Here is a 14794-nt window from a genome sequence, read left to right as displayed (position 1 = left end):
GAGTTCAAGTTGAGTTCTGAAAAATTCATAGCATTCAGTGCACAACAATGTAGTTACAAAGTTTTTAAAATTCATTGATTAGTAAAAAAAATGCATATTTAAGCACATTTGGTGTATTTTTGCCTAAATGAATCATTCCCAAGCATAAAAATAGTGAAATGAACAAAACTGCAACTATATAAGGCATTCAGGAGTTGCATTCAAAGACACTGTGAATGATACGTAGTATTGTACACTGGTCGCTAGGTGTCAGTAATGCTACTGTGACGTTCGGTGAAACACACAAGCACCAGACTTGATCGCCACAACAACAAGCTTTTATTGCAGGTTTGAATCATCTCACAACAGGGACAATAACGCCCCTACTCTGCGCACTGACATCACTTCCTGTCCGCCCTCCACTTAGCTCCCCGCTGGGATGAATTTACAGAAACACACACAAGTATGACTCTTAATCTTAATCATCTTAAATGGCTTATTGTGGGCATTTTATCTACTATATTGGGTAATATGAGTGTAAACCTGACTGTAGGGGTGTTATGTCATGTCTATAGGGCTCTAATAATATTTAAACTGTATTTAGAAGGTTTTAAACCTAATGCTCTAACTACGAAAATGTGCAGAAATGTGCTTATCATAGTCCATAATTAACTGTGATTATTGTGGGTGAATTTCTTTGTAGTAAATTTTTTACTCAGCGAATTTTAAAACATCGCATTTTAAGAAATTGAACTTTTAAACCCTGTTTTTTTTAATAAACTGAATTTCAAAACACATGCTTTTGGCTTACAAATGTTTATTCAATTAAGTTTTTAGCATAAAAAGCGTAAAAGTAAAAATGTAGTTTCTTAAAAAAAGGAACTGAAACTTCATAGATCAGGTCACCACCTTCATACGCGTTTTAGTTCGCCTGGAAGGAAAAAAAGCTGGACAGGTGAAACCGAAAAGCAACTTAAATACAATGACGAGATTTTTGTTTACAGAGAAAAATTGGGGACAAGATGTTTAAAAAAAAGGGGTCTTGGGGAGGGACGAGTGGCGGGAAAGCAAGACATAAAGAGGAGATGAAATGAGAGGAAGACGGCTGAGAGAAAGGAGGAAGGAAATGATGTTTATGTTTGCTTTTTTTTATTCCAGCACAAATTTTCCCCCTGGAGCTCATTAGTCTGGAGAGAAACAAACCACAAAACCTTAAAAAACCAACAGAGTGGAGAGAGACAGTGCTGAGGCCAATATGGGGCGGGGTTGGGGGGAAAAGGGGGGGGGGGGGGGGTCGGCCTGAGGAAAAAAGCATGATAAAAAAGGAAAAGTGATTGAGAAAATAGGCGCAGAGGAAACAAGTACTGTACATGTCAAGAGACGAAAAAAAAAAACCAAAAACCAAACAGGCAACAAGTGTGCGTGAACGAAGCAAAACTACCACACCAGACTTCAAATAGGTTCAGGAAAAATAAAAGTACATTTAAATTTTATTGGAGCAAATAAAAACAGGAGATAAATCAATCTCATGAATAAATCAGATACATTTTTGATAGTCTAAATATTCACATATGATTTACAGGAAAGAAATGAATAATACTAATATGAATTGCTCTGTTTATATTCTAGATCGCGTACAGGTGGTCCTCGGGTTACCAAAGAGTTGAGTTCCCGGACTGTGGTGCAAGTCCCATGATATGAATTTATACCTCAATGAACTCAGACGTCATCGTCTGTACACAGAAGACATAAAGGACACATCAAATGAAGAAACTAATTAGCATAACAAAAACATCATAACGGCGAATAAAATGTGATAGTACAGGGATGTTGTAGCTTGCACCGTTCCTGACAGAGCTAATCTGTTTAGCATGTAGTAGATCAACAATACGATCTGCTCCAATGGCTGGACAGGACACAAAAAAACAAAAAAATGACCTTCAAAAAAATGATCTCCTTGTAACAGCGCACAGAATCCATGACCCCTACAGTTTGAAGCAAACGAGCAAAAGAGTGAGCGACATTGCTGGGCATGCCCTCCTCATTTCCACCTCCACGACGATGATGGCTCTCCTTTTCTTTGTCGCGCCGTCGCTCGGGAAATGTATCAAAGTTCAAAGGTTAACGATGCGCTTGGTTAGCACGGAACGTGGTAAACCGAGGACCACCTGGAGGTCTAGGCCTGAGCTCTTCAGCAACATCTTGGTTCCAACTCAACAAAAACACGAAGCGTCTTTTTATTTCTTTTTTGATCAGAGCAGAACGGCAGCCTAATTTTTCCACACAAAGTCACTAGAAGATTCCTTTAGGATATTTTTTTTCTTTCATATAACACTGAAATACAGAATATACAGACATTATAGTCATCAGCCAGATTGAGTTGAAAGTATTGGTATATTTAGCATCATCATCGTCATCATCGTCATATAGAGTAGAAACTGTGGCTTGGATCTTCTATATTAATATCATTTATGGAGTGTTCCAAAGTCCAGAGTCCAACACTGAAGTAAAGCAAGGACTAGTCCGTGCCGGGAGGCCAAGGAGTACAGCGGCAGGTACAGGTGGAAGGGTGAGATGAGATGGACCACTCATGGAGGAAAGATGGAGGACATGAACACGTCAGGTGAAGGTGAAGGCGTCCCAAAACATCTCAGAGGAAAAGGAAACTGACACTTTCTTCCATGATCTTTGCAATTTGGAAACTTGTCGTAGCGCCTTTCTGGTTATTTGCGTTGATGGACGGACATCTCCTGCTAAGCTTTGCATTTGGACCGGTTCTTACTGTTGGGTCAAACGCCACCATGCTGGTTTTGGAGCCTTTTGGGGAGCAAATTGTGGGAAATCAAGAGGAACAAAAGTGCAATGAGGAACAAAAGAAATGTGCGGCGTTACCCTTGTTCGGCTTTGGCTGATCCAAAATCTGGACTTCTTAACTTCTCCAGCAAAATGAGAAGTGTAACATTCCTCAAAGCTGTGAATGGAATGAAGCTGGGAGAGGGAAGGCGTTGCACCGACATGTTCCATGGATGTGATGGAGCAGAGAATAAAAAAGGTTTGGCCTGTCCGAAGCTGCATTGAGCCACAATGGATGGACTAGATGGATGGATGGATGCATGGATGGAAGAATGAAAGGAAGTGAAGAAGACGGCCACACTTTGAATGTAACATCTCCCACCTTCTCGACTCCACCTCCAGAAGCATCCTACACAGAAGTCCGTCGTCTGCGTTATTCTCCTTTTCCCTCCGTCGTTTCCTCTCATCATTGTACTTCCCACTGACAACCGTCTCCGTTTCCATCCCCCGCTCGTCTTCCTCTACATGGGGAACACCAGGAAGCCTGAGAAGGTGGAGTATTTCCATCCTCCCATCAAATTTCCTCTCTCCAGTTTGAGGTAGGCCCGGTCTCCTTTCTCCATTTGGATCAGAACCCCATTGCTGGCTGCCTCGCGGGTCACATCCTGGTCGCCGGCGAAGGCCGAAATCACCGGCCAGCCGTTGTGCATCAGGCTCACCTGGACATGGACGGCAGGAGAAGACGTTAGTCTCATAGGCACCATCTCCGCATGAAGAACCAAGTACCCTGCAAGTAGCCTACGAGCCCAGGTGCAAAGTTTCTGAATAGATGACATGCATACAAGGTACGCTGGAGTACTCCGTGGATTGTAGTACAACGGACAGTTCCACGTGTCTGAAAAAGGAGGAGGAAGAAAAAGCCTAAACGCCATAAACATTCCACCATTTTGGGTTCGACTCCACTGTCTGAACAATCCAATTTGGAAAGTTGAATCTTGTGGTGCAGTAAACCCTTGCCACGTCACGCTTTTTCAAAACTATATTAATTCATAAATCATCATTTTATGAGTAAAACATAGGCTGATTTTATCAAATTGTACTTTTTTTTTTGGCTAAATTTGGCATTTTCAAGAATAAAAATCCTGAAATGAAAGTGATTCAGAAGAAGAAGTTATATATAATATGTAGTATTCTACACTAGTCACTATGGGCTCTAATTTTGTAGACCATAATAATAGTAGTACAGTAAACCTCGGATATATCGGATTCAATTGTTCCCACTGGTTTTGGCCGATATAAGCGAAATCCGTTATATGCGTATACCGGAAAATGTCCGTTTTACGCATATATGGGATTTATATCCGGTATATGCGTAAATGGGATTTTATCCGTTATGAAAAGGCACTTCCTTGACTATGTTTCCAATGTACCTGGACGCGCAGGCAACGCTGCAAACGCTGCAAATGACGTCGTATAGATTCGGCGAATCGGAGCGCCACGATGCGGCCATCCGATATATGCCAGGGAAATTTCATGGAAATGCATTGGAACGGGACTGGAGATTTTGTCCGAAATAGGCGAAATCCGTTATAAAAAATCCGATATATGCAATGAATTTTTATTGGAAATGCATTACAGAAAAATCGGTTCTTTTTTATCTGTCCGTTGTGAGCGAATTTCCGATATATCCGAGTCCGATATATCCGAGGTTTACTGTAGTAATAGTAAAAGTAATAGTAATAATGATAATAATAATAATAATAATAGACCTGACTGCATGGAGACCCGAGTTCATGTTCATGAGAACATGCGTGGGTTTTCTCCGGGTACTCCGGTTTCCTCCCACATTCCAAAAACATGCTAGGTTAATTGTCCACTAGTGATATAGTAATATAATTATATATTATATAAATATTATTATACAATTATATAATATAATATTGTATTATTAAATAATTATGTAATATAGTATAGTATAATTATATAATAATGATATTATTATTATTCCTTCATTTTCCACCGCTTATCCTCACAAGGGTAATAATAATAATAATAATAATAATATAGAATTTTTATATTATAATAATATAAATTATATTACAATATAATATTATTATTATTATTAATAATAATATATAATTTTATATTATAATAATATATAATTATATTACTATATAATATTATTATTATTATTATTATTAACAACAATAATAATATATTTAATTTTTTTGTGCTTTTCAGAATACTCAAAGACGCTTCACAGTGAATAAAACTAGAGTTGAGTAAAAGAAGTATGTGTCAAGGTCACATTGAAATCCAACATCCATACATTCATTCAGAGCTAAAAACAAGGCTAAAAGCGGGGCGCAGCAGTCAGGTAGAAAAAGTTAGACATTGAAAAAGGATTTAAAGACGGTTTTTTTTGAAGGTGGGAAGGTCAGGGCAAGCACGGAGCGAATGTGGCAAAGAATTCCAGAGGGTGGGGGCAGCGATGGAGAAGGCAAGACAAGGCGCATCGCAGGGCAGGTGACTTCCTTTATTAGGACGCTTTTGCAGAGCTGCTGGAAACATGGAGATAAATACAGTATCTATTTATCTATCCGACTATCCATCCATCTAGTATCTATCTTTTGTGCAAACATATAATCGGTTCATCTTGGGGCCACGTAAAAGTCCTCCAGAAAGTAGTGAGGAAATTGGTTATTTATTCCCACATCCCAATCCAAACAGGACCTCTCACGCTGAGCTTTGCGCTTGCTAAAGAATTCCTAACTGAAATTGCTGCATCAAGCAAAGCAGCCGTGGCATAAACATCCCATAATTATACACTTTTACACTTGTAGTGTGTGTGGGGGAAGAGAGTGGAGAGCTCTTTAGGCCCTCCTCTTGGTTCCTCTTAATGGCCGCCAACCCGCCAATGGTGACTCACATGTGAGAACGTTAGTATGTTGCTTTGAATAATTACATGAAAACACTCAGACGGTACTTGACTACGTTTGAAATGATGACAATGGAAAACACGCGGTCGGTCACTAAACCCTGGAGCTCCACTTACAATTTGTACTCATGTGACGTTCTCCGTGTTCTCCGACATGATCTGTTAAAAATATGTACTGTAGCTACACCATGAACAAATCTTTTGTTCAGATGTTCAGATCTTCATTCCATCATATTCCATTATATTGTTTATTTTTCTATATTGTGTATTTTGTACTGCTTAACTGATTCTGTACTCTTGCTGCTGTGCAATACAAATTTCCCCACTGAGGGACGAATAAAGGCATATCTTAATCTTAATCAGCCTTACTCACAGTGCAACGACTAAGTTAACAACAGGTGCCCACAAGGCATGCTGGGTAGTCCAGCAGGAACTCTCCTATGTGGTAAGCATGTGAAAGTCCCGACTTGTTGGCTTCCTGGAAACGTCCTCAATAACAAAACAAAACAAAAATAATGATACGGAATGTTTACATGAGCTCAGCATCAACACCAAAAATATGACAAGATGAAATATGAAGGTGAAATAATAAATAATAATAATAATAATAATATTAAATAAATGATTCGATTTGAAGAAGTGCTTCCAAAGGCTTCAAATTAGCCTCATTATCGTCTGGACAAACCGATGCCATGTGCTGCTTGTGTATGACATTCATTCACCCAAGCACACACACACACACATATATACGTATATATACATATATATATATATATATATGTATATATATAAAAAGACTGCACTACACCTTCACAATTACCAGGCATAAAAATAAAATCTTGATAACAGGGCTGTAGATGTCGGTCAGGACTGAACTGACCCGCATTCATTATGCATGAGCATCAATTAAGTGCCTGATTATGGAGCAAGAGACCATAACACAGCAAAAGCAACAAGGGGGAAACAGGAAGTCGACGCATTAAAACCCCCGGTGGGAGCCAGGCCAGATACAAAAGGTGGAAGTGGATAGAGGAGTGTAACATAACATAGAGCTGTCAAATATAGAACGCATATACAGAGCATTAAAAAAAAAAACAACTTTGGATGTTTATGCTGTCATTTCCGTCCATCCAGGATCCATTCTGCTACCCTCACTTGGGTCCTACGCAGTCATACCTCAAAGTGCTATATCAAAAACAAGTCTGGACTTAAATACATAAAAATGCTAAAAGCATTAGCAGTAAGTTTTATGTTGATGCATTTATGGGTAAGCAGAAAGACTTTGTATCGGAGACAGAGACCAGTTCAGTGATTTCAGGGTGGTGTTGATGTGTCCATACAAGTTAGAAATATGACAGCTAGAGCAAAGACTCCAGGTAAACTCTTACTCCATAGAAAATCCAGTAAGCAAAAAAAAAAAAAGAGTAGTGTAGTATTCCTTGTTAGGTCTTCCGGGCACTACACAAGCGGAATAAGTAGAAAGTTGTACCTTGCCACTTTGCGGTTCTAACACCCCCCTCCCTGACTCAAATGCATTTTAAAAAAATGAATTGATTAATAAACAATCAGTTTTGTGGTTAAATATGGCCTACTATTAATAAAAAAAATATGCATATTTCAGCACATTTGACATATTACTACCCTTCTTTAAGTGTTTTATATTACATATAAATGTCTAAATGAACAAAAAAACAATTAGTGTCGTATTCCATACAGGTCGTTATGTTAGTAATCATCACCAAATTGCTTTTATTGCAGCTTTGTTCTCCATTGCCACAATAAAAGCCCACATCAAAATATCAAAACACGGACTATTGTTTTTTTGTTTTTTTTTACATTTTTAGCGAGAGGCTTGGTTGGATGAATTAGTCACAGATATAATATTTGTGTCAAAGTTATGCTTGAAATATATCTTTCACCAAAAGCTGATTTTCCTCTATTTTTTTTAGTTGGGAGCTGATATTTTCCCAAAAATTACCAATGTTTTACTGCTGATTATTAAAAAAAATGAAAGACAGGAGTATAGTTTCTCTTTTCGTAGATCAGTCCGGGAGTTGCCTTTGAAAAATGAATGAACTAATAATGGGCATATCAATTGCGTGATTGCTTCGGTTTTGAAGCAGTCAAAAACCTGAAGCATGGGTGTCCCAATCACTATTCATATTGGGTATCTGTCCCACATCAGAAAAAAGAAGATTATATTGGCCTGCATCTAAAATGGAGCCGAGTTAATCACAACAGTATGCGCTAACGTGCTAATAAATTTAGCAAAGAGCAGAAGCGACGTCAAAGTTCAGAAACAATATGGCAGCCGAGTGCTTAACCAGCCACGCACAAGCCCCCACTGCGGTGGCACAGAAGTGGGGAGGTTCAGCACCACCAACCCGGTCTTGCATCCGAAGCAGCACCCCAAAAAAAACAGCATGAGGAAAATTCTGGTCCCCCAAACAACCAATGCCGTCGGAGTACTGATTGTTGCTGACTATGGTTCCCTGTATTGTTCCCTAAAGTCACTTGATCAAGTCTTTTCCAACATCCCACACAACATAATCAGTAATAAATGTATGATAATTGATATCAGTATAAGCAGATACTCAATGCTGCGATATCGGTATTGTATTGGAAGTGAAAAAAAAACTAATTCCAAGCACAAGTGGGCGTGGCAAGAGGAATTATTTCAAATACCGTCACCATTTGGGAGAGCAGTCAGTTGAACCATCCAGTAAAATTATGGGCTCTAATTGGTCATTTTTGCTAATTTTGCAAGCAGCGCAATCTAGCGCAGCGCCACGCACCCACGCCTCCATCCCTCCCTTCCACCGACACAAGCGGCAAAGACGGAGGTGTGAGAGGGTCTAACAGAGCCGAGTGTGATCTTAACCAATCATATGAACGTCTCGCGTTGCCTTTAAATGCGGCGGACTGGACTGCGCATCTGAGGACACCATGAGCGTCATTTAGCACATGCGCCTCCTGGTGGACACGTCATCTGTTCCTGACAGTTACGTTAAACACGGCATCTTCCTTGTTTTACCGCCAGCATTCCTGCTCTAAGAGTTTTTTCACTATTTATTTCAGTTAAAATTCAAAATCTGGAAGTTCTGCTGTAGGGGTGTGTTCCGTTTCCTGGTTATAAAGTGGTTCCAGGAGACCCCAGATGGAGTTACAGCGTGGAAAGAATAGTGTGTGCTTTGCACGGGACACAAGAATACAGCGTGTGCCTGCAGCTGCACTGAGGAAGAATAACATTGATGATTATAGTTAACTTTTTACACGTCATTAATGTTGACATGTCATGGATTCCGTGACAAGATGATCCTTACACACTTGTGATAAAAGTGAGGATTTCATCTTTTTTCGGACTGTATTTGACATGTCCTCCATGTGTTCTGTGTACAGTGTGAGCGACTGAGGAGTTAATTTAGGTATAAGTCACGACTTACAATATAACCGGGCTTACATCACAGTCTCCAAGGGAATTCTTGGGTAAAACGAGGAGACAAAAAAAAGTATTAAGTTCACAAAATGGCACCTCAATGGAAGAAATTAACAAGTTACATAATACCACAGTTTGTGTGTTTCCTTCTGTGAGAGGTTCTTCTAAAAACAATGCAGCGCCTCTAAAACAGGATTGAGGAATCCTAACATTTGCAGATTTGTCAAAATGAGGGGGAGGATTCATTTCTGACAAATCCGCTTTCCAGGAAATGACGCATCAACTCCTGCTTTAAGCCAAAGCTAAAGTAAGCAACTCAGACTGTACAACCAGCACTGCTCCCAACCAGCACTACTTGACACCGCTGTGTAGTACTATGTAGTACATCTGTACAATACTTCTATATACGGTATATTTATTCCAGGCTCCATTCACTGTGCAATGTTTGATCAAGTTCTAAGTCCAATATTCTTAATGCTTCATATTTCATATTTAATTTACTAGCAAGATCCCATAGTGTATATACTGGTCATATATTTCATATTTTATTGTAAACTGTATTTGTATATAATCCTGGGTAAATTGGTTCATACTTTTTAGGTTGTTTATTTTGTGTATTTTTAGATGTTTTATTGTACTATTTAACTTTGCTGCTGTGCAATTTAAATTTCCCCACTGAGGGACAAAAAAAGGTATATCTAATCTAATCTAATCTAATCTAAGTATATAGTATTTTACACGTAACAGTCAATATTTACACCTATATTTTTACACATATTTTACATGTAAAAGTGTCATGCAATCTGCTATATGTGAACTTTGAAATCATTTATTTGATGTGAAGTGTATTAGAAATTAAATGTATTATCATTGTTATTATTATTATTTTTATTACAATTACTATTGTTATTATTATTAGTTATAGTAATGTTATTATCATTATATTATATAATATAATATATTATAATTATTATTTATATTATTATATAATATATTATTATATATTAATAATAATAATATTGTTAATTATTATTTTTAATAATAATAATATTACTATTATTATATTAATATTATTAACAACAATATTAATATAATAATAGTAATATTATTATTAACAACAACATTATTATTGTTATTATTATTATTATTTTTACTATTGTGCTTGTGTTCCTTTTTCCAGGAGTATTTTGTAAACAACAGACCACATCAAATAACGAAATTGATAAAGCAGCTACCTCAACCATCAAAAAGTTGGCCTAAGCCACAATGCCAGGTTGTATGTTGAGTTTAAATAAAATACTTTGGAAAGAACAGGCGGGCCATATTGAAACACTTGGCGGGACGGATGTGGCCCCCGGGCTGTAGTTTGCCCACCCCTGGACTAGAATATGTTGCCAAAAGGGGGAAAAAAAACAACAGATTGAACAAATCCATGTCTACATATGTCACAAGTCGTGGTTAAAGTTTGTAAAAATTGTCATTTTAGTTATTTACACCAAAAGCTGAATATGCTCACCACTAAATATTCATCTTGACCTATCAGTTCTTTAATGGCTCGGAGTGCTATTGCAAAGTACCACTTCCTGTCCTAATGTGCCCACAATAAGCACAATAAATAGGACTGTGGCCGCTTTTCATTGGGGCCACCAAACAGCACCAAGAAGCACGTCTTCATGTAGTACTTCCTCCGCTCAGAAGGGGGCAACAGTAAGACATGAGGTCAATGAAGCCGCGGGAGAAGAACACGGCTCACGTTTAAAGAAATTTAAGTTCTTCCATTAAAAATTGGACTGGATGCCGTTTTCCAAGGAATTGAATCTATAGACGCACTTCCAGACGTTACATCCATCTGCTCGTTTTGGATACACGCACACACGGAGATGATAGACCACCGCATGTAAAGCAGGTGGAATCACATGACCACATGAAAAACTTGAAATACTCTGAGTTTGGTGTTTGCGGAATGCAAAGCAATGCAAAAAAAATAATAATTCAAATGTCAAGTCGGCATAATTGGACAGCGCCATTTTCAAAGCGTGGCCCTCTTTATGATGTCATTGAGTAGCCTGGTTCTTTAGTTCCGTTTGCCAGTACTAGATACTGTTTCGTGTCGGACATTGCATCCATTTTGGAATGATCGTATTTAGCAGCCAGGACAAAAAAAAATACAAAAATTCAAGAAATCAGATTTCAGAAAAAAAGCATCTCCCAGCTAAACTCCTTTTCCCTCATCCTTAATGTCCATCATTGGCTGTTTTTTTTTTCCTCCATGCCCATTATTTCCTTTCCTCCTCTCTCTATGTGATTGTTTTTTCACCTTGCCTCGGCCCCCTTCTTTTTCATGTGCTGCGTCTCCCATCCCTTCATGCCTACCTACGTATGTTTTTCATCCCTTGTCTCTCATCTCCTGCGTGCACCACAGCAACTGACTCTCAGGCAATTAAACAGTGGGAGTTTTCAACACACCAGATGCCCTGGATGGATGGGAGCACGGATGGAGGAGGTTGAGCGCCACAGTCTTAATGTGTAAAAGGTGGGAGGAAACAACCAATCACGCCGGCCTTGCCTTTTTCAAGTTGGATAACAGGTTTATCATTCCATATTTTCTTTTTGAAAAATCCCAAAAGCGGCAGGATGTGTAACGTGACCTTGACTGTCGACAAGCCTTAATTGCTCCTCAGCAAGACGTCTATTTGTGTGCCGTCATACGAGTGGACTTGCACGCCCTGCTTGACTTTTGCCCGCCTTCCTTGTTGTTGTGGCTGATGTGCCGCCTTAATTAATTCAGGACTGCAATAATAAAGTCTAAGCAGCAACACATAATGGCAAAACTCCAGGGAGCCAACAGCATAATTACACAACAGTTTAATTTGCAAAAGACACATTGTGATTAACACTTTGTGGCGTGTAAAACACCTCATTATCCGCATGTTAAACACTGTAAATGGGCTTAGGACATCGCAAAGATTCCCTATCACTTAAACACGCGGTGAGAACGGGTTGTTAGTAGGACGGAAGAAGCGCTGACTGTTGAGATTGGTGCCATAAAACGCTAATAAAATACAAACCAACATGTTTGGAAGGAGGCGCACGCTTGCTAGAAAAGAAAGTAAAGGCAAAGGGTACTGTCCGTGGTGCTGAAGCTGCAGCAGCATCAATGTTCTGCCTTCCTTTTGCATTACAGTTGGCTCTGTGCATGTATAGATTTATTATGATTGTGTGTGTGTGTGGGGGGGGGGGGGGGGGGCAAATATCTAAAAAATGACAGCATGGCGACTGAAGGTGTAACGCACAAACCTGTATCGTTTGGCGGTTGTAGACTTTGACTACGTGGAAGTTAAAACTGTAAATCCCTTTTCGTGGGGCGATGAAGTTACTTCTCTCCTCGTCGAAATTCCTCCCAACATTCACAAGAACCTGGAAGAAAAAAAGAAAAGTCAGGCCGTCAACGGGATACTCCAGATGTTCCTCTTGCGGTCATACGTACGCGATGACAAGTTTTGATTTCGGTTTTCCGTGACACAAACACACACCAGATCATGTAACTCCTAATACATCCCATGTCGTCCCGGAATAAATGTAGACAAATCCCGGCTGCTTGTCCCTTTCCATAACTCCTTTACGGTAAAAAACTAAATCCATCTTTCAAATGAAATTTCAATGACGTATCTCTGCGGCTAAATGTCCGGATTTATGGATGGAAGCCGACCGTGGCGTGTAATTGAGCAGCACTTTGAGTGGAAATTAACCTTTTCCGGCGAGGCGGTATGGACCTGGCCCCCGTGACCCCCCCAGTTACTAAATTATTTGGCGACGTGTCAGGTCATATAACACACATTATCAGCTCGGAAAGTTGAATTCAAAGGTTTTTTTTTTTTTTTTTGTCCTACTGGGCAGCCCAGTCCAAGCCCCACTGTGGGTGGGCATTAGGTAGAAAAAGAACCGCAACAAGCATGCTGGACTTTTGGGGTCTGACCTGGATTTAAAAACACTTTCTAAGACAAGAACGGGTTTATAGCACATATTATAATGTTGATTATTGAAAAAAATCACTTATTGAATTAGTAACTGCTGTGGCGTGGAGAAGGGGTAGGATTTAATACGCTTTGCTTCTTCCTGCTCCTTTTCAGACATGTGTAGTAATGAGGTGTTGTGTGTTTATGTATGTATATGTATATATAAATAGATATTTTAAGTGTATATGTGAGAAACAATAATATAACATGTCTGACATGTTTAAAAAAATCAATAAATGAATATTGTCCCATTGGCGGACACGCGCATCACATGTCAACACGTATGTCGGGCCAGCACGTGCTCCTACCCGATCGAAGTAGATGACCATGGTCCGGTTGCTCATCTCGGACGGTTCGTGGTTGGTGTTCCGGACGGCCGAGAAAGCCACTTTGGCGCTCCCCGACCGCACCGAGATGCCCAGAGCCGTGCCGGTCGGGTCCGAGGTCGGGTTGGAGTCGCACACCACCAGGCACTTGCCCTCCAGGACGATGGGTTCCGTCTCGTTCTGAGCGCGGCCGGGGCTCGCCGCCAGCCACACGGCACTCAGCAGGCAAAGCGCCAACATACCGGACCGGAACCGAGGACTCGGGACTTGTACTCGACGCCTTCAGAGGTGGTTGTGCTCCACTTTGAGAAAGTAAGTGAGGAGAGTTGCGCTCACACTCCTGCTTTGATTTGAGCTTCCGCCTCGTCGTTTCCGTTTCCTTCCGAAGCAACTTTAACGGTCCGATTCACACTTTTAGCAGCTTTTCGGTGACTTGTTGGCACGGTCGACTAGACTGTGTTTCGGTGCTGTCGGGCCCTGTTGTGTACTCATAGCGCGCAGATTAGGGGGGGCTGCAGGTTGGGGGGGGGTGTCCGTGGTTCCGTCTGCTCGGCTTCTCGCCCCTCTCAATTATTGATACGTCACATGTGAGACTTTCACGCACAAAAGGCTCAAGAGGAAGAGACGCGCCGACGTAGCTCGAGACGCTCCCGCCTTGGTCTGACTTTCTTCCCCCCCCCCAACCAACCACAAAGTCGTCCCTCCCCTCCCGCCTGGAAAAAGGAAGCTTTCATCGGATTAGCGTCTGCTCCTTCTCCTTATTTTCCAATCACCGTGAACCCACCGCCTCCTGGTCCCCGCCCCTCCGTTTATCCGACACGCCTTCTTCCTCTCTCTCTCTCTCTCTCTCTCTCTCTCTCTTTATCCTGCCTTCCCACTCACCCACCCAAACACACCTTTGTGTCATTTCCGGTCACCACGAAAAGCAACCCTGTGAAACCATTCTGCTTCATAGATGTTATGATGTAATGACAAGAACTTACTGTTTTTGTCATGATTTGAACTGCACCATTATCCTACAATAAGAAGAAGATGGAGAGTCTTGAACCAGTCATGATGTGCTATATCAGAGGTAGGGAACCTATGGCTCGGGAGCCAGGTAGGGCTCTTTTGATGACTGTATCTGGCTCTCAAGCATTTACCCCAATAAAAATGTATGTTTGCTAACATTTTAAAGTAAACCATCACAGAAATCACTGTTAAAAATAATATTAAAAATCAAAACTTTCTTATGCAATTCGTCCATCTATTTTCTACTGCAATATGGCCGACCATATCCATCTTTCTTGATGATATTTTCCAGGTC

The 14794-nt window shown here is 40.3% G+C and overlaps 1 protein-coding gene across 2 annotated transcripts; it reads right to left on the bottom strand.

Annotated features, from left to right (window-relative positions):
- Positions 1-1451: 1451 nt before the first annotated feature.
- On the bottom strand, positions 1452-14236 carry cbln1 (cerebellin 1 precursor). 2 transcript variants are annotated; one of them, XR_009130197.1, is made up of 4 exons: positions 13471-14236; positions 12444-12563; positions 2872-3491; positions 1452-2796 (listed from the first exon to the last, which is right to left on the bottom strand). XR_009130197.1 is itself a non-coding variant. In XM_058076249.1 (3 exons), exons 1-3 carry the CDS (start codon positions 13726-13728, stop codon positions 3294-3296), a joined length of 576 nt encoding a protein of 191 aa, XP_057932232.1. In that variant the 5' UTR covers positions 13729-14236; the 3' UTR covers positions 1452-3293. The 2 variants fall into 2 exon arrangements, 1 of the variants encoding a protein (XP_057932232.1); XM_058076249.1 differs by having other exon boundaries at positions 1452-3491.
- Between the last annotated feature and the right edge of the window lie 558 nt (positions 14237-14794).

Source organism: Doryrhamphus excisus, chromosome 6 (genome assembly GCF_030265055.1).
Source record: "Doryrhamphus excisus isolate RoL2022-K1 chromosome 6, RoL_Dexc_1.0, whole genome shotgun sequence".
Classification (NCBI taxonomy): domain Eukaryota; kingdom Metazoa; phylum Chordata; class Actinopteri; order Syngnathiformes; family Syngnathidae; genus Doryrhamphus; species Doryrhamphus excisus.
This window is presented reverse-complemented; position numbering and strand designations above follow the sequence as displayed.